At 42.1% G+C, this 20812-nt stretch overlaps 1 protein-coding gene across 1 annotated transcript in view; it reads left to right on the forward strand.

Moving 5' to 3' along the window:
• The window catches only part of HSD17B12 (hydroxysteroid 17-beta dehydrogenase 12), a 74975-nt gene that overhangs the window by 39232 nt on the left and 14931 nt on the right, over window positions 1-20812 (forward strand). Inside the window, 4 exon segments of the mRNA XM_042814097.1 lie at window positions 3970-4080; window positions 8537-8601; window positions 9476-9520; window positions 17205-17239. Coding sequence (XP_042670031.1) covers window positions 3970-4080; window positions 8537-8601; window positions 9476-9520; window positions 17205-17239 — 256 coding nt within the window.

Consider the following 20812-nt stretch of genomic DNA (forward strand, 5'->3'; position numbering starts at 1 on the left):
TGAGGCTGCTCCTTATTGCTTGCCTAGTTTGTAATCAGTTGCTTTGGTCATCTTGCCAGTGATGTTGTTAGAGCTTTTAATTATAGAATCATAGAATCATAGGATCACTCAGGTTGGAAAAGGCCTTAAAGATCGTCGAGTCCAATCACAACCTAACCATTCTACTGTAACAACCCTCCGCTAAGTAATGTTCCTGAGCACCACATCAAAATGGTTTTTAAACGCATCCTGGGATGGTGACTCCACCGCCTCTCTGGGGAGCCTATTCCAGTGCTTGACAACCCTTTCTGTAAACAAGTGTTTCCTGATATCCAACCTAAACTTACCCTGACCTGAGGCAACATGAGGCCATTTTCCCTCATCAATAGTGAGTAGGGACGAACCCCGCTCTTGCTGTCAGCACCTTTTAGATACTGGAAGAGAGCAATAATGTCTCCCCTCAGCCTCCTCTTCCCCAGACTGAACAGCCCCAGTTCCCTCAGTCACTCCTCATAGGATATATTCTCCAAGCCCTTCACAAGCCTTGCTGCCCTTCTCTGGACCTACTCCAGCACCTCAAAGCACCTTTCTGTACTGAGGTGCCCAAAACACAGTATTCAAGGCAAGGCTTCACCAGTGCTGAGTACAAGGGCAGGATTTCTTCTCTAGCCCTGCTCACTGCACCATTCCTGAAAGTATGCCTGTGTATACATGCTATTATATACATACTATAAAGTAACTATGAGTATATACATACAATTAATGTGGTTTCTTCTTGTAGTTCCTTCCAGTACGAGCTTGCCTACTGGACTACTCATCATATTTCCAGCAAAACAACAGACTGTTTTCAGATCTCTTGCTGTAGAGATTCCTTGTGAGTCTATATGTTAACCAGGAAGACAGTACTCATCACAGGAATCATGAACTTGTGTAAGATGGATTTGTTTCTTGATTCTGGGCTGACTTCTCAAAGGTTGCTTCATGTAATTTCTGCTCAGACCCTGCTCTGTCCCCCTCTATTGATTCATTCAGCTTTCCCACAGCCATGAAGGTATTTTGTTACACCTTCAGGTCAGCAGTTTACTTCCCAAATGACAGTGTTTACTGAAGTTCCTATGTACTCTTACCAGTTTACAGAGATACCATTGTGCTTTGTCAGTCTGTTACTAAATTAACAGAAGTCTTGGGCCCTACAAATCAGCTGGAGAAGTGCAAGTTTAGGCTAAAACCTTTCATTTGTAGGGTCAAGGTTGTTCTCACCTGAGATATTTAGCAAATGAGGAAGGAGAAAATTATTGTAACACTGATGTGTCATTGCTGAAAAACACAAAAAGACCTACTGAGCTACCTTTCCCATCCCTGAGACCATATGGCTGGGTGATGACTGCTGCTGTAATGTGATGGATTGTATTCAGTCTTTTGCTAAAAGTACCAAGTTTGAAGATGAAACGTCAGATTCACTTGTCAATAAATCATTGAGAATTCTGGACATGCAGGTACCTATTATCAGATGCTTCAAATGTTCTGATTGCCAACTGCAAAAAATGGTTTGCTATCCTCCTTTCATTCCTTGTGGCCCCTGAGTACCTCAGGGTCTTCAAGCTGGAAGCTCCAATACCAAGCTCAGTTTTTTCTTTTCCTGAATGGAGAAGAGTCCAGTTGCTGCTGGGCATCCTGGGTTAGAACTTTGCCTCCTGCTACTTTCTCTGTCACACTTTATCTCAGTCTCTTTGGGAGATAAAATGAAGTTCTATTGTCTTTTCTAGCTCAGCTGTTAGAGAGCATCGTAGTTCTGGGTAGGGTGAAGGAAGCTCCCTTTCCCACTGTTTGTACAGAGCAGAGCACACCTTTTCTCCCCAGCACCCTGTGCCCTGGCTGCTGGTATGAGCTTATGCAGAAGTGACCTAATGCTGTTTGCACTGCTGTTTGACAGAGTCATTTTATCAGATCTATCTGCTAGTCTTTTCTCTGGGCAAGCGGCTCATCCCGTCTGTTGCAGGTTGGGGGGCAGAGCATGGGCTTCTCCAAAGTTACACAATAGCCAGCTGCTGACACGGGGTGGGGAGGCAGAGTCAGGCCATTGCATGGGAGGCTGCTGGGAAGGGAAATCTGTGTGCTAGCAGTGAGAACTGCAGAGACCACGTCCTCTGGCCGTATGGGGAGACTTCTGTTCTTTGTGTTCTTCCATACATTCTGCTGCCTGCCAGCAGCACACAAAGGGTGCTGTGTGGTTTTGTACAGGGCTCTTGCTCAACTGCCTTACATGTAATGGCGTTACCTAGTGTTCTGAAGGGTGGAGGAACAGGTCTTACGTGAGCTGCAGTGTGAGCACTTCCTTTTTTCTATTTCCAGTATTAGGTCCTAAGATTATTTTTTTTGTTGTTTTAACCCTTCTCAGTATCTCTGCAGTAACTTCAGAAGGTTTAGAGGATAAATCGTTAACAATTCTAATGAGGAGTGCTTAGTTAGAAAGGTCATAACAGAACAGATCGGGGAGGGTGGTGTTTGGGCCCTTTAAACAACGTGCACGTTGCAAAGCATCTGAATGGCTGTGAAGACAGCTGCAGATACTGTACAACAGCTAAAAATGGCATGTGTGTGTGGATGTGTTCTGCTTTGGTTTTGCCTGACTGGTCCCCTCGTACATATTTGATACGCCTATAATGCTGCCTATAATTCGGTGTCCTGTAAGAATTTGAATGTGTATGTTAAATATTAGAACAGCTGTGCCTAAAAATAGACTCATTCGCCCCCTCCCCCCAGTGTTGAACTTGATTTTCTTCTGACGCGATCACAAGGCTGCTGCTGCAGTAGGGGCTTAATGCTATTTACGTCGTCATTTGACATAGCAACATCTCTCCGGGGATTTTCAAACAATGCAGCTGTTCACGAGAGATGAAGGGGCTGAGGGAGGGGAGAGGGAAAGGAGGAGAACTAATCCCATCTGCCATTAGGGATATTGCGGGGGGTGGGGAGCAGCCCGTGGAGTTCAGGGGATTCATGATTCTGCATGAATGGACGGCAGCATCACGGGAGCTGCGGCTTTCCCTGAATGGCAAAGAGCATCACGGGAAGCGGGCTGCTCCTAATCTTTTTGTGAATGATTCTTTTCCTTCAAATTGACACTACTTGTATGAATGGCCGTGGGGGCAAAATGCTGCAAGAGCCTTCTCTGGATGGATGCAGAGCACTTAAGGAACGGGTGGAATCTGGGCGCAGCAAACTTCTGAAACGCTTCACTGTTAAGCTGCCGTTTTGTCCTTTTGAAGTCCAAGAGGACATTGTACTGACGCTAATTAAGTGTAATTAATTTGGCTTGATGGAAATAGAATTGTTCCTTCTATGAGGCGTTTTTAGTACTTACTTCCCTTTTCTGTTTCAAAATGCAGTTGGTTATATGTATTTTTCCCATTCCATTAGGGAAGGAGATAAAAGCACATCAGAACGGTTTAAGAATGATTGAACTTGCAGTTCTCCTCTTATTCACCCACACGTTCCCTTTATGTTTGAAATACTGAATATTTAAAACATTTTATGGCATCAGAATTGAAAATGGAAATGAGGGGCAATAAAGAACTGGTTTGCTCGATCTGAAGCAACTCATTTACCATTTGCCTTAGGTGGGAAAGCAGTGTCCTTGTCAAGTTGTACTTGGATGCTGTTGTGTATGTGTGTTTCCTGATTTCAGCATTTTTTGCCTGCTGTGCAAACCTGTATAATTTGTTTTCTTGCCATCTTCATGGTCCTTACAAACAAAACGCGCTGAATCATTTGGGAATTAATGTTCTCACCAGAAGTAGCTTAACGTTGCAAACTTCTTGAGCAGGTTGCGTTAAAATTCAAGGATTCCTGTTGAAGAAGCAAAAATGTTTCTGTGTAATATTAGCTACTCAAAATGTTGTTTTACGAAGCCATAACTGACAGATTTGTAGTGTTTGAATGCTCATTCAGCTGCTTCCATTTTATTGTTTAACCCTTTTCTTTTTCTAGAGGAGAAGTACAAAGTGGAAACAAAAGTTATTGTGGCGGACTTTGGAGAGAGAGGAGACATTTACAACAGAATCAAAGCAGGACTGGAAGGCCTGGAGATCGGCGTTTTGGGTTTGTTTTTCATCTCTATAAATCCCTTACGCTGTGGTTTGTCCCAGTGTGTTTACTGACTTCTTCACATTTGGAAGTTTATTGAAAGCAATTCACAAAAGCTGATGGCTTGCCTAGCTAAAATTTTGTCCCTGTGTGCTCAGTATGCTTTCTTGGTATCCTGCTTGTCTGCTGCACAAGCCACTGCCTGCATGTGTGCTCAAGTTCTAGGAACAGAGGCTTATTGGGTGTCTTCAGTGCGTTATTATGCAATTGTTAAAAGGCTCCTTCAGCTCGTGACTGCATGCACAGTTTTTTGACCCTATGTCATCTCAGAATCTGAGCTAACTCCAGGTAGTTAGATTGAACTTCACAGCAGAGTCCTTTGGGAGGACAGTTAACTTTTAATTAAGAGCTGTGGAAATTCAATCATTAGAGTATAGCATCAAGTAAATGACTCCTGCTCCAAAAGTTCTGAGAGCATTCTGATAGTGATGGGGCGCTGCTGCTGGCACAGCCTGTGGTAGCACAGAGCTGTAGGGTGCTGCAGGAGTCCTTGAGAAGACATGGTGATCCCTCCAGGTGTATTGCATGGCATAGTACTGAAGTGCCACAAAACAACTGGCATAAAGCAATTTACCTTTTACTTGAACTGTGGAGCAAAGGCAGTTTCTTATCAGTTTTCTGGTTTATTCTGTAGAAGCGCGTATGTATGAGCGCATAACCTATATTTCTACAGTTCTTCTGAATGGGGATGAGAACCTGTGGTGCTCAACATAAGGCATGACATTTTTATCAAGTCTTGTGGCTCAGATGCCTGCCAGTATATGTCATCTGTTGAAGTCATTTTGGTGCTGCAAAACTAATTTTGTTCACCCAAAGTGCAGTCATTGGAACCAGATTTTTTTTTTTTAAAGCGTATTTCAAAATAAATTTGTCACGTGTGATGATACAGAAGCTGAGCTTTGCTTCTAATAGATGGGTCTTGTTTTATGATGCCTGTAAATAATGCCCCAAGAATAGTATTCATAAAAACTCAATGTAAAAACGCAGTTGTTAAATGATAAAGCACAGAACATTCCCGGATACTTCTGACAGATTTGAGTGTGTGCAATTCATGATGTCCAACATTTAATTGCTATAAAAATTCAAATCTACCTAAAATCGAGTAACAGTAGGTGCCAGCATCCCTACGACATATTGCATGTAGAGTGGTTGACTATGGATGCCTTGATTTTTCCCTTTCTGAAGGAAAAAAAAAATTTCCAAAGAAGCTTTGGGGATTAAAATTAATGTTTATTCTTATCTGTCCTTAAGTAATTGTTAGAGAATAGTGAACTATGTGAGGTACGTATCTGAACTAAAAGAGCTTCCGTTTGTTAGATGTGATAAAGTTTTGGTGAGGATGGAATCGTGGAAATTGGACTTTTTATAGACTTTGGGCACTAAAGCAGTGAATGTGTTTCAAGTTGTGTAAGCTTATTACAGGAAAACGACACTCCTGAAGCTGAGCTGCTTCTCTCTTCTATTTGCACAAGCACCTTGACTGGGAGCGTGGTAAAAATAGCACCAAAATGCTGGAGAGTTGTGTGCTCTCTAGCTGAGCTCTTTCACCATCTCCTTGCAGCGCTGGCCAGCACAGCTTTACAGACATGTTTTGTCTAACTAAGCAGGACGTTCACCACCAGTTTTAGTAGGTCTCATGCTCGAGATCATCAGATTATGTGATGCATAGGGTTTTTCTCTTTCTCTAGCTATAGCTGCATTAACCAAAACCACTCGTCAGTATCATTTTTTTCAGCACAGACTATGGGTGCTCTGGAAGGATGATATTTTAATTTCTCATGGCAATTGATTTCATGCTTTGTTGCCTTATATTTTAAATACTGTAGCTTCTTTGTGATCTGGAATACAGGCTTTACTACTCTGCATTCTGCTTTTTTTTTTTTTTTTTTTTTTTGTGAGGAAGGAGTGAGTTTCACTGAGAACAACCATGAGAGATGGGCTCTCAGGTTACACTGTATTTTCCTCTTTTGGTCTCCTCTGCAGCAATAGCTGTGAGAACCCTTGGTGCTGTAGCACTGTTGCTGGTGACCTACAGGAAATTATTTTTGAACCTTGCACTTAGACACAGGTGTCTCCACCTATACAGCTGGAGATGGAGCTTCTGATTATATAGTTGCACAGAGTTGAACTAAAGAACTTGCAGATTTGAATTCTTGCAAACTTCTTATTTGGAAGCTTCTTCTCACCCACGTATGGAGGCTAAAAGAGTTTGCATAATGTTTTTGCTGTGTGTTCAAAACAGCGTCTGTCAGTGACTTTGAACATGTGCTAGCTACAGCAATATGTTAAACAAGCAGAGGTGGGAAATCTTTCTTTCGCTCTTCTTAAATCTCTGTGAGTCTCAAAAGGAGTTAGAGCTGGGCAGTTATCATGCCCTGTTCTTATCCGGATCTTCTGAGGTAAAATATGCCTTCACAAACTGCCAATTGATCTTTTGTAAAAAATCAATAAATAAATCTGTTCCAAACTGCAGCAAAATACGACCTGGTAAAAAAAAAAAACATGATGGCTAAGGCTGTGAGGGTACCGTATCTGGGTGGCAGTTTCTAGTAGTTGGTGTGAATTTTGTGTGACTATCTCTGTAGCATGGATCATGTGCAGTGTGCTGGTTTTGGAAGGACCAACCAGGGGCAGTCCCAAAGCTCTGCCACAGTTCATGCAAAAATCCTTTTCAGAGGGAGAAACTGAAGAATAGCTTAATTTAGGATGAAAATTAGGAAAATACCTTCTGGCTTACTCTGGAAATGGCAAGATTGGACCTTCCTCCTTTTTAAAACTTTTCTCTCTAAATATAGCAAATGTCTGCTGGGAATTTGCCAAACTCCCTGTAAACCTTTGTAAAGGTCGTCCAAAAGTTAAAATTTTAATCACAACCTGACTAATCAGCTAAGGGTTTCCATAAATACATGAAGAGATCGGGGCTACAAGTGCTGTCCTTTGAGAGGATTCCTGAATGAAGCTGGCAGACTTCTGCCAGAGTCCCTTCTGTGTGTTGCCTGTATGTCCAGAATGTCTTGTGGTGTTTACATACCCTTCGGGTTGGGTGTTAAAATGAGGGCTGTTGGCAGAGGTGTAGGGGCTTAAAAAACAAGAACACCCCCAAACCAAAACCCAACTTGCCACACAAAAAGGGCATCAGTACCATCAAACCTTGTTTCTTACCCTGCTGCTGCCCTAGAGGTGAGCAGTGCTGCTGAGCTTATAGAGCACTTCAGGATTCTGTGGGGTGTAAGACACTATAGAAATGTAAAATGTTGCCACAGCAACCAAATGTCACAAGTTTCACTTGCGTAAGATGAACAACAGATACTCAAGAAACGGAGATCCCGTTTGCTTGGTTGTTTTTTGTTGTTTATTTTTTGGTCTCCATACCAATATGCTCTATTAAGTTTGAAGAAACTGAGACTGCAGAGCTGCATTGTTCTCTGATGATACCAGAAGTTTAGTGTTACTTGGGGTGAGCCTGGAGGATGAGCACCGGGTTCTGGTCCTAGAGTAAAACCTTGCCAGTTGCAAGCGTTGCTCAGGAAAAAATCAGGTTTCGGAAATTAATATATTCTCTCAGTTAATTTGAAATGCTGCCAGTGGGGACGGGTTGTGCAGATGTGAGGAGCATGAAGGTATGACTGAGAGAGTGGTGTGCTGCAGTTGGTCTCTGAGCTGCGAGCCCAGGGAAGGCAAACCAGGAACCATTTCTAAAGGCAGAGACTCTCTGTCAAAAACACAGGCTGCTTAATGTACGCAGCCTGTCATTAATGTGATTTCTCCTTGCTGTGAGCCGTGCCTCCTTCTTCCCGCAGCTTCTCGGGGAGCTCAGCCACGCCTGGGCTCTTGCTGCCACCTACTGTCCTCTGCTCGTCTTCTCCTGTCCTCTTTCGTCCTCTCCTTTTGGGCAGCAGGGTAGTTCCTTCCTAATGCTCTGCTGGGCCAAAAAACCCACCATGCAGGTTGTTTTTCTGCACTGCTGTAAGACTGAGGAAGGCCTTGGAGCATGTCCCTAGGCCATCCTGAACCTGCATACCTTGCAACACGTGGAGAAGGGGCCAATGTCCAAGATAAGTTTTGAGGGAACTTAGTGTTGGGATGTTTCTTTTACCTTATTTTTGCTTGTTTTTTGTCAAACAGCCCCGCTGACTGTCTTGCCAGCCCCTGGGAGCTCTTTGTGGGGCTGCGGGGTGTCAGGTTGCCAGTGCTCAAACCACCTGAGAAGTGACATTCACATGTTCAGAGTGGCTCCTGTTTTTGTTCTGGAGTTCTGCTTGTGTGTATGTATATAATTAGATACTTACAGCTAAGGGAACTTGACTAGAAGGGCTAAATGGTTCAAATGCAGCAGTTGTAGAGTGCTACAGAACATCAGTAGTCAACTATTTGAAACAATTTACATAAAAACTACTTGCTTTCATTTCAGTAAACAACGTGGGAATTTCATATTCTTATCCGGAATACTTTATTGATGTTCCAGACCTGGATAAAGTGAGTGATTTTTTCTTTTTCTTTTTTTCCTGTTACTTTGCAGTGTTCTCGATGTTTGCTCTCTCTGCTTCATGAATAAGGCAAAAGTATTTAGATTTGGTCAAAGTACCCCCAGAAAAGCAAAGTTTCCTGTTTAGAAAGCATTCTAGAAGGATTCTTAGAGGTTTACATAAGCAGCATGATCTGCTTTAGTAGGTGGGATGGTCTTTTCAGAGATTGAAGGGATGAGTGGAAGCTGCCTGTTCCAAAACACTGATTGTAAATTTAAGTAGGGCCAGAGGATACATTTTGTACTGTAGAAACAGTTGTGGTTGACTTGAGTACTTTGTAATCATTTGTTTTGAACACTTTCACCATGACTTTTTTTTCCAAACTCTCTGTAGCTCACTGTATCCACTGTAGGATTCTGCTCTCTGCTTCAGTGTTAGTGAACGTATCTCCTGGGGCTTTTGTTTTGTACATCATCCACTAAACTTTATAACACATGTAGCAAACAAATAAAATCAAATTAACCTGATGAATGAACGGAGTGACTGAAACAGTGTTATAAAATGGTGAAGAGCAAAATATAAACATAAATATGTGGGCATATGACTGAAATACCAGAAATTGCAAAAGGTGTGGAGAAATGTCAATGTGATGTATCTATGTTCTTTATTTGTGTGGAATAAAATTTGACTGAAGCGATTTGGAGAGTGCTTTGAAAGTCTGTTGCAGCTTTTGATACTGAAGCAAGAAGGCGTGGAGTAAAGCTGGATGTGGATGTAGAAGAGCGAGGTTCAATTTATCCCAGCAGTTGCAACGACAGGCAGTATGTAAATCTTGTTCAAATAACTTAAAACAGAACATAATGCAAATCCTTGTTTTCTTGCAGACGATTGACCAAATGATCAACGTTAACATCATGTCTGTCTGTAAGGTAAGAGCCCTGCTGCCAGCACTTATTCCTGAAATCCTAACTCAATTCAAGTTCACTTGTCCAAAGCATTACTTTCACCTACTGGACCACAGATTCACTTTTCATCTTAGTGTAACTCAGAATTTATGATTCTTGCAGCAGATTATTCAGATTGTTATTGAAATACAATTTGTTTCAAAGATAATTCTTAGCTATTTAGAAGAGCGTGATACGTACACAAAGCAGTGTTTATGTTTATTATTCTGGTCCTTCCTGTAAACCTTCTGTGTCTGTGTTCTTTGAGGTAAGTACCCTGATCAATGCACATGTAAGGCTTTCATACGCTGTTGTGAGAAAGCACAGTTATACTTACTGTGACATGGAAACCCAAATTTACAGAGCTGTGTCATAACTTCTGAAATAAAAAGCTTTCCCTTTTTGAGATATATATATATATATATATATATGTGTGTGTGTGTGTGTGTGTATAATTTTGTTGTTGTTGGGAAGAAATGAATAGCACTTCAGGCTAAAAAGTGTAACTGTTGCCTTTATTAAAATGAGGGCCATTCACAGAACAGTTTTTCATCCTGATATTTCAAAGCTGAACGGAGGCCAGAGCTAATGGCAGCTGCTTAACATGACATAAGGAGTTAATTACTGTGTTAGCAGACAGAGATGCAGAAATTCCTTGTGATTATTCACTGCTGAGCCTCAACTTTCTCTTCTGCATGATAAAAAGTTTGCATCCCCAATATCTGAGGGTTAACCTTTTCCCTCCAAGCCCAAATGTTAGGTGCTTCAAAGGTGACTTGAAAGATTTGACTTGCTTGCAGCTGTTCTGATGAGGTCAACTACTGAATCCATTTAGTATGGCGCTCTCAGGGAGTGGAAAATGTAGGTGTCTTGTTGCCATGTGAGTAGGCTCAGGACCTCTGAAAATAAGCCCTTAAGCCCTCTCTAGGATTTGTACACCTCGGTTGAACAACAGCACACAGTGAAAAGCGCAGCCCTCGCGTGACTGAAGGTATTGTTGATGTCAGTTTGTTGCTCTCACTTTGCTGTGTATTTATGTGGTACATTAGAACAACTTGTTATGAAGTTGGAAAAGTTATTAGAGGGGTTCTTCTCCAACTTTTCTGCTTAAGAACACAGCAAACCTGACAAACTCCAGTTTCTGTTAATTGAGGTTTGTGGCCCATGGGTCTTGCTGGGCACCTACAAGATTTGCACCAGGGAAGGCAATTGTTAGTGGGCACCTTTTACTGTTTCTCTTGTAGAAGCCATTTAGCAGACATCCCCCTCTCCCAGGTGTTAACACAGTTACACCAGGTATAATCAGCAAACTGCTACGGTGTGACACCTGTGCTGTGCCAGCAGAGGGAGTGCACTATTCAGTGAATAAAGGTTTTGGGGTGTTGATCCTCCTAGAAACATTTTGTCAGAACAGAAGAGTTACAGCTGAACTACTTTATTATGTTTTTCTGAAGATGATAGACTGCAATAATTTGAGGTCTACTTTGGTATGCTAAAATTCTAGAGAGACGCAGCCAGATTATCTTGGTTTCCAGAATGAACTAGTGCTGCTTTGTGGCTTGTTTCTCTGTGTTTATAATCAGTGATGTTCAACTGCAGTTAGCAAATGTATGATTTTGTTTCTGGTAAATTTTGTGTTGTGTCAGCCTCTTCACATTATAACGTGGTTGTTCCCACGCATGTAAAAATTTATTATCTGGTTCCTTGAGACCTAGTGTATGTTAGTGCTTTTCAGTTTGTTTGAAAACTTCCCTTGACCATGAGCAGCTCGTGCTACTGGGTATAATCGCAGGCTGAGCATCAGCTTCCACGCTTGAAAATGTTCCTCTTGCATGAGCCTGTTGTGTAATTAAACAGTAGGCATGCCAGATGCTTACTGTTTTGGGGAGAGGAGCACATTAGAGATATGTACCATCTGTAAGTCTTTTTTTTCTTTTCTTTCCTTTCCTTTTTTTTTTTTTTTTTTCTTGAGAAGAATCCATAAAAATAGAGGGAAAAGTAATTTTAGGAAAAATCTGTGTCCTTTCACTTATATTTTTGGGACAGAATCCCATAAGCATTTATTTTGGTGTGTAATGGAGATATCGCCATATCACCTCTTTTCCAAGTGCATATGTTTGTGTCTAGTTTTTAAAAATCTCCCTTCTTGCATGAGAAACTCACAAAGTTCACCTCACAGGATAAATTAACAGCCTGTTCAACCTTTTTTTTTTCAGCAGTAAAGTTTCTAATGCAGTGTAACTTCCCCTAATGTTTGAGAACGGGTATCCTGTCACAAGATACTAAGTATGTGAGAAACAAATAGCGAGTGTGTTGTCTCTGTTTGCAGGATCACAGTATGCTAATTGCACTGGGAGTGTGGCATGAACGTGTGCTCTGAAAAATGAGTGGGACTAAATAGCTGAGGGGGTGCTGGCTTGGCGCTTGATTAAGCAAGGAGCTGAATTGGTTTGAAAGCCATTATGTCGTAGGGGGAATGTGGTTTTCAGACTTACAGGCCAGTCTTCAGTTTGAAATTGGCATTATTGGAAGAAGGGGGAGAGTAAATTACATGCACCTACATGCCTTGGTGTCTGTGCTAATCTTTGCCTTCATCGCCTTATTTATGCTCTGTACTGAGTGTTAAATGTGAAAGGACAACAGCCCTACATGATCAAGATTTTTATTCATTACTGTATTTGAGAGTCTTATAATTTGCCAAAAACATAAAAAACAAACAAAAACATAAACATGCTGTGTTGAACTGAGATATGGTGTCAGCTGCCTCTTAGTAGAAGGGGAAGGTAAATTGCACCAAGTTGTGAACACCTGGCAAGACAAGCAACTCTAAGCAATGCCAGAGAAGTCTAAAATGGAGTTTAGGAGAGAAACAAATAGCAACCTATGCAAAACTGAAGTGAGGAGGAGAGCTAGCCTATCTGAGATAGGGGAAAAGTTCTTTTGTAGACTTGTGCATAAAAGGATTGCATTTGTTGTGTGTTGGAAAGGATAATTTCAAGCAGAACATATTTCTGAGGGAAGTGGCAACACTGGCTTTCGAGAAGAGGTGTGTGTGTGTGTGTGTGTGTGTGTACCGTACCTCTGGTCAAGGGATAGCTATCACATTTATATTCAAAGTCATAATGGAAGGGGGAGCTGATGACTTAGCCAAAAAGATAATGCAAGTTTGTAGCGGAGGAGAACAGTTGCCAGTACTTGGAAGGGAAGTAAGTGTACTGTGAAGGTGGTCATGAGTAGCAATGAAATGTTCCTCAGGGGGAAATTAGATGCTGCAGTTTCCCACCTTGCTGACTTTGAACCTAAGAGCATGATACACAGCCAAGTAGGACAAGGAAAATGTGACTGACAAGTACATTCCAGCAGTGGTGAAAGAAGCACTTAGGATTTTTCTTCTGAATACAAACAACAATGTGAAATTTAGGAAAATCTAGTTGTGTTGGTTACGGGTTTTTCTTGCCTTTTTTTTTTTTTTTTTTTTTTTTGTGGATTTGGGGTTAAACAAATACAGATTCCACATCTTGAAATTAGAAAGAGAGGGAAATGCTCAACTAGGGAACTGTACTTGGAAGCTGGAGCCTAAAAGTTTGAGATTCTAATTCAAAAAACTCTCCTAGAAATGTTGCTCAATGAAAGGTCACTGACAACGGACAGGTCTTGCAGCATATTAAGTTCACAGTTCCCTTTGTATATCCTTGTATGTGCCCCTTTTTGCTTATGAACTTTGCCACAAAGATTATCGCATTATTTTCTATAGAACAGACATTACCTTTTATCCAAAGCCAAACGAGAATGGTTTGTGTTTGTAAAAAGTGGCAGGTAGGTACAAGCTGCATTAAGAAATGACTTTTGAGATGCATTGTAAGAACCTAGCAGTAGATGCTGATAATAGCCTTCATGATCGATTTAACTAATAGTGCAGGAATACAGTTCCCTGCTTCTTTAACAGTAAGACTTGCGTGTGAGTTGTGCATGGTCACAGTGTCAGTTAGCTATTTGTGAGGTGGCTGAGTGCTTGTGTGAATCAGGGCTGCATTATTTTTATCTACCACAACAGAGGAATGAGACTCCAAACTTTTTGGTAATTTTACTGAGAGATTTACCTGTGTGTATGCGAAATTATTGAAAAACAAGCAGAAAAACACCAACTACTAGTATTTAACAGTTGTGTGCAATATGTTTTACCAATCTATACAAGCTGTAAAGTATTGACAGCTTCTGACACTAAGAAGTCTGTCTGGTGCAAATTTTTCTGGCACATACATGCATTCACACTCTTCTCTAATTCAAGCTTTCAGAAAGAAATAAGGAATTTGTATGAGTAGGCAGGTTTTCCATAGCTTAGTGTCTGGCTGCTCTGTCTGAAATTAGCCTAGCTTTCAGACTCTTGGAGCTTTCATGAGTTCAACCACAGCATGTGTATTTCTGTGAAAATTAGCATTTCATTCAGAAAGCTGGGGTGAGTTCAGTATCCACCAGCTGAAGGCAATCTTCTTAGGATAGTTCCCAACCTCTCCTTTAGGTCTCCTACCACTTTGTCCTTGATTAGATTGCTATCAGAGAAAGAAGTATTCACATAGAGTTCTCCCATGTCCTACACGTGAAGTCCTGTGGACTCAGACTTGTAATGCATTGGTATTTATTAAATTGACATTATTGCAGAACTGTATATCTATAAATCAGACCAAGCAAAACATTTGGATTCTTTATCTGGGACACGTGTATTCAATTATACATCTATTTGTTGTTGAACTTCTTGTTTTGGAATTCCATGTCTGTAGTTATAGCTGTTGAAGACAAGGATGTTAACCAGATTGGCTCTTTTGGATAAAGATCATGCAAGCAATTGGAAACAATCATGTATGGTAAAAATTCATTCTTGCTAAAGCTTGTTTTCTTTGAATTAGTGCTGGAGCCATTTTATGTATGTGTACAACATACAGATTTGCCAGATAATCTGAAAATGCCTACAGAATGCTTTGCCAGCATTTTTACAGTAGTGCTGTTGCATTACTGGAACAGCCTTAGTATGTTGGCTGGGTGAGGTGAGACTGACTCAACGGGCTGCCTTCTGTTAGTTACTTCTTTTCTTTAAAAAAAAAAAAAATAAATAAATTGTGGGGTTTTTGTTGGTTTTTTGGTTTTTTTTTTGCACAAAGATACTGAATATTCATGTATCTCTTTTGATATGTTGCAAGATGCAAATACAGACAGGAAAAACAGTTTTGCTTTTTTTGATAGATTTTTGAAGTTCTCTCAAAATACTCATTTTAATGGAGATAAATGGAGGTGATGTTGAGTATGAAATCTGGTTTTACCAGTGGTGTTTTCTGGGGGTGGGGATCCACTTGCCCTTCCAGCTGAACTTTGGACACAGATGGTGTCCAAAGCTACAGGGGAGAGCATTTGTTTATTTCCACTAGTGTCACGTACCTACTGCAATGTTTCTGCTGTCATTGGCTTCATCGTTTCTTAATTTGTATCAAACATTAATCATTGTAGCTTTTTTGTGTGTACTCTCTCATTGGGATATCAGTAGTGACCAGAAATTTTGTAATATGGTAAGTTAGAGCTGTTTGGTGACTTGCAGTTGGGACTGAGACCCTAAATGCAGAAGTTGGGACTTATCACTAAAGTTTTAAATGTGCTTCCCTCTGTGTTACAGTGGAGCTGCTGTACTAATTTTTCAAACCATTTTTGGGTTGCCTAAGGGGATGCAATTACAATCCTTGTCCCCATGTCTATCTCTGAGAAGTGTATGCAGCATTATCTTACCCTGATAGGCAAGATACAGTACTCCACTTTTTGCCAAGAGATCTGTGGTAGAGATCATAAAGCTTGTACCAGATAAAATATCTGCCATTCTTGAGCTAGCCTTCAAATCAGTCAGAATCACTCATTATCTTTTAATATTAAAGTGGTTATTTCCACATTTCTTTTGTAGTATTGGTGTGTGAGAAAGCTCCTGCATAGAGTTAGTTTTGAAGTTGCATTGAACCTGGTTAGCTCGGTGATGTTTACCACCTCAGGAAAAACTTAGTTTGACTTCTGCAGCAATGCTGGGAGTTGCATGTGCCAACAGCCCACGCTATGACTGTAGGGTCTGCTCAACCCCTGCTTGTGCAATGCCCTGCCATAGCTGTCATGCGGTGTATCTGATAGTCTGAGAGCTCACAACTAAAAAATAAAATCAAAACCAAATTCCACCCCATGTAAGTGTTCATGCAACAGTAATACTAACATATAGTACAGTAAGTCGGATTTTTTCTTTTAATAAAAGTGCTTACAGATGTTTTGTTCTCCTCTATATGCTGTTTTAGCTTCATGTTTTCACCTGTTGAGGTAATTTGGTGCTAGTGGGAATATTGCTATATTTTGGTGCCATCAAGCATTTTGTTTTGTTTGGAAAATATTTTTGTTTAAAGATGTGAGAAGTGATAATTTGTATTTCTGATGTCTTTGGTGTCAGTCACGATGCTTACAAACAGGGTTGGTTGGGAGCAGGGTAGTATTTGGCAGAAACTGAACTTTGACTATATGATTTTTATGATTTTTACAGGCAGCGATTTTGGAATCATTTCATAATTAAGGATAGTAACAGTATTAGAAGGGCTAGTTGTCTTGCAAATTCAAAATTCATCTAAGCTTGGGTCAGTGCTTTGTTTCCTTTGCCACAGCTGCTTGGTTTGTGGTTGGAAGCTTGTTTTTAGGATTACAGCTGTAGAGAATCTTTCAACTGGGTTATAGATGGATTGCTCACAGCCGTGGTGAAGGCAGAGTCTGCAGAGCAGTGGGGAAGTTTTCCTCAGCACGGGGAAAATGTTCTTACTGCAGACACCTGTGTAATCAGCAAAGTAAGGTTCTAGGCTCTTAAATGCTTTCTGTATGCAACATAATATTTATAGCAAGCTGCTGAAAAACTGGGGCTATTGAGAACTTGGTACCAAAGCTGCACCATAGAAGCTTATTTTTTGTTCTTGTTATAGTAATACTCTTACACAAAAGCAGCCCTTGTCAGAAGCAAACTAAACTTCTTTTGCCTGCCTTCTAACAGCAATGATTCTTACTATGTTAATGCTGGTAAGCTTTATATACTTTATTCTAAAATAAAGGAGATATGTTGGAGCAGTGAGTTGATTGACATGGTTACCAGAGCTAGAATGCTCCAGTGCTTTTGTCCAGTGCTCTTGCTGCTCCACAATTTATTGTTGTTGTGTTGGTGTTTTTTTAATTCAAAATCAGCAGTTTAGTAAGACTTGCTAAAATGCATTGGCATCGATGATAAATTTAGTCAATCATAAGAAATACAGATGCCTTTTCTGGGGAGAGAAAGATCATACACATATCATAGTACTCTGGTGTTTCCATCTTCTTTAGAAGGCATGGATGCTGCAGGGCGGTGGAGGCATTTTTATTTATTCTTATTGCACTTATTGTACTTATGCTGCTAGCTGGCTCGGTTCACCAGTTTCAGTACACACACTGCTTGACAGAGCCAAGTTATCCAGGTAGAATAAAAATAAACTGCCTACGCAAAGTATGGTCTCTGCTTCCCTGAGCTGTGGCCGGGGTGGAGGGGGTGGCAGCTGCTTCTGGGAGGAAGGGAGGCTTCCCTGTCGCTGGCTGTGTGGTGCCTGCATTCTCAGCCATCACGAATGTTTTCTTTTTGCAGATGACACGATTGGTGCTGCCCGGCATGCTGGAAAGGTGAGTCACACTACCACTATCCAGACAAAGTCATCATTATTTATAGGGGAGAATCCTTTCTTGAAAAATTCATTACTGTGACTAATCAGCCTGGTCTCCATGTTTTAATGGCAGAGTAATGCTGGGTGAGTCACGCTGATGGTGCATGAATCATCAGACGGTGGAAGCCTTTTCCACTCGATTCCCTTTTTATTTTTCCTCTCCCTTCTCCACTGTTGTGGTGATTCCTTTTAGAACAGAATTAAAAAGCCCGTCTGACTCATCAGCACTAACTCAACAACCTGCTATTCTGAGGGGGTGGTTACAGTTCCTGGGAATAACCTTCTTAAGGCTATTTCTCTAAGTCATTGTAAGTAAAATGGATGCAAAGAGTATGTTCTCATTATACAGTACGAGGTATATTGAGGAAAGTCTGTGATCATTTGGTGAAGTAGAATTGGAGACCAGCTCTTTAAAAAAGGAGTTAATGCACACCACTGTCATTGCTGGGAGACGTGTACTGACTTCCTAGGCAGCTCCCGGGTGAAACTAAAGGCACCCAGGTTTGATGTGGTCCCTCCAGGCTGTTCTCTAGCTGGTGTTGACTGCTGCAGGGTGTTTGCTGTCTGCTGCAGCGCTAACGCTGGCTCACTGGGGTTTGCTTTAGGTTAGAGTTGAGCTGCACTCATAAAAAAAAAAAAAAAAAAAAAAAAAAAAAGACTGGAGCAGTGGGGCCCAGGTAAACCTCATGAGGTTCAACAAATCCAAATGCAAGCTCTTGCAACCCTTACTACCGATACAAGCTGGGAGATGAAAGGGTTGAATGCAGCCCTGCCTAAAAAGACCTGAGGTAGTGGTGGATAGGAAGCTGGACATGAGCCAGCAACGTGCCCTTGGCACCCAGAAAGCCAACTGTATCCTGGGCTGCACAAAAGAAGCACGATCAACAGGTCAAGGGAGGTGATCTTCCCACACTGCACTGGTGAGGCCTCACCTGGAATACTGCATCCAGATGTGGAGTCCTCAGTACAGGACAACATAGACTTGTTGGAGGATGTCCGAGGAGGACCACAAAAATGATTCAGGGGATGGAACTCCTCTCCTGCAAGGTCAGGAGAGAGCTGGGGCTGTTCAGCCTGGAGAAGAGAAGGCCCTTAGGTGACCTGATAGTGGCCTTTCAGTATCTAAAGGTGAGCTACAGGAAAGAAGGAGACAGACCCTTCAGCAGTGTCTGTGGTGATAGAACGAAGGAAAATGGCTTCAGATTTCAAGAGGGTAGAAGTAGGTTGGATGTAAGGAAAAGGTCTTTTACAGTGAGGATGGTGGGGCACTGCAGCAGGTTGCCCAGAGATGTGGTTGATGCCTCATCCCTGGGGACTTTCAAGGCAAGGCTGGACAGGATCCTGGGCAGCCTGATCTAGCTATGCACGTTCATTGCAGGGGAGTTGCATTAGATGACTTTTAAAGATCCCTTTCAACTCTTAAGGATTCTATGATAATATTGAGTAAGGCTGCATAGGACTGTGCATGATACTCACTGTGGTATTACCTCCAACGTGGATACTGTAGTGAGTAATACAGTAGGAGCATATAGATGGGGCAAACCTCAAAATATGACTAATAAAGAGGGGGTAAAGATTTTTTTTCTTGTATTCTCTCACAATCTGGAAGTCTTCACTGCAGATCAGGGTTCAGTTATGCTAGTGTTGCACAGATGAAGAGCAAGTGTTTTGTATCTAACATGAAGCTTCTTCATGGGTACAGACTGTCACAGCTAGTGGCCACTCTGGGAGTTGGTACCTTGCACATCAGATTGATGGCAAGCTTAGACTCGTTAGTTGAGACAACTTGGAGATAAGAGTGGAAGCAAAAGAAGTTTATTTCATGTGAGAAAACTTGATTTAGAAAAGAAAATTCCAGAATCTGGGAGAGCTGGTTATTGAGAATCCTTGAGATTTCTTGAGAAAGATGGGGCCTAGACTGAAGATTGCACTGCAGTGATGGTAGTTAAGGTTCAGAAGACAAATGTTATGTCTTGCCCATGTCCTCCACGTGGCAGATAATGGCATGTGGCCTATGTGAAAACATTGTCCTTCTGAAGAGGGCAGCGTGACCAAAGCCATCCTGCCTTGTAGGGATTTAAGTACTCTCAATACGAGTTTTTGGAACTTTGGAACTCTAATGGCAACTTTTTGCCTCAGTTTCTTCTTTGTCTAAGGCAACATCATAGTTATCCATTTTGACTGAGATTGATCTCTTCCATTTCACAGAGCAAAGTGATCATATTCTGCCTGCAGAATGTCCGTCTTTCTGTTAGATATTACAGAAGCAGAGGTGGTTTGAATGAAAGTAGGGCCCAGGTTTGCTTCTGACTGTCTTTGAGCAAACAATCATGTTTCTTTGTCTCACAACTCCGATCTGCTGGCTCACCTTGGGAATCCTAAGGGCAGCAGTTTGAAAAGAAAGGGTGATCAAAATAATAGAAGGGTTTACACATTTGGAAAGCTTCCGCTTGTGTGGAGCCACTTCACATGGCAGATCAGTTTGAGTCGAAGCTGTGGATGCAAAATGTGCTGCATCCCACGTGTTCAGGGAGGGCAGTGTGCTGAGCACTCAGGGTCACGCAGTGCACCATTGCATCTTGCACCTGCACTGCATGCTTTGACTGGGGGTACTTGGGGGTTGGCTGGATGGCATTCCTCAGAGCTGAGCGGATGTGCTTTACATCCAGGTTTGTTAGCAGAAAACTTGATGTGTCCCTTACTTCTTATTTTTGATGAGTACCATAGCATCAGACGACTGCCATTTTTGGTAATGGCATTTGGACACTTCTGTGGCTCCTCTCCTGCGCTCTGGACTCTTACAGTGACCATTCATAATCTGCATCTTCCTGTCCACTTAAATGAGCAGTTCCTCTGTCAGCATCCCGGTGAGAGGGAACCGAACATCGAGCCTCGATGTCTTTGGGCACACAGCAGCAAACTCGGTTGACCATTTCTAGACTAACTCCCAACTCTGGTGTTTACTGCTGGGGAAGTAGCAAGTGTCTAATGACATTAGGGAGGAAGCGCTCCTTCCACGGCGTGCAGCTGGAGCGGGCGCTGGTTGCCGCGGCAACAGGACGGCTAAATATAACTGCAGCCGCGGGTTGCAGTGAGCAGGGTGGGCTGGGTGCGGCCTGCTGCCCTCGGGGTCCTCTCTGCAGCGCTGCTGCTGCGCTGGGTTGGAAGCGATGGGAAGTGTTTCCCCTGGGTGCCCATGCAGCCCTCCATGCATGCTTCTTGGCTTTACAGGGGAGTCTCGTTGACCCTAGAAATGCTTAATCGTCTTCGAGTCCCGTCAAGCTTCGTCCTCTGTTACGTGTTGTGGTGGTGGCTCCTCCAGCATGAGTGTGGGGAGAGCACTGCCTTCATCGGGTCTACATCACAGAATCACAGAATCACCCGGGTTGGAAGGGACCTCAAGGATCATGTAGTTCCAACCCCCCTGCCTAGCAGGGCCACCAAACACACACGTTTCACAGTCTTTCAGTTCGTGTCATCTTCCTATTTGCATCATGGGAGGATAAATGGAGATCTTGATCTTTGTTATTCA

Source organism: Centrocercus urophasianus, unplaced genomic scaffold (genome assembly GCF_019232065.1).
Source record: "Centrocercus urophasianus isolate 14NV4802_14NV808 unplaced genomic scaffold, USGS_Curo_1.0 seq_14, whole genome shotgun sequence".
Lineage (NCBI taxonomy): Eukaryota > Metazoa > Chordata > Aves > Galliformes > Phasianidae > Centrocercus > Centrocercus urophasianus.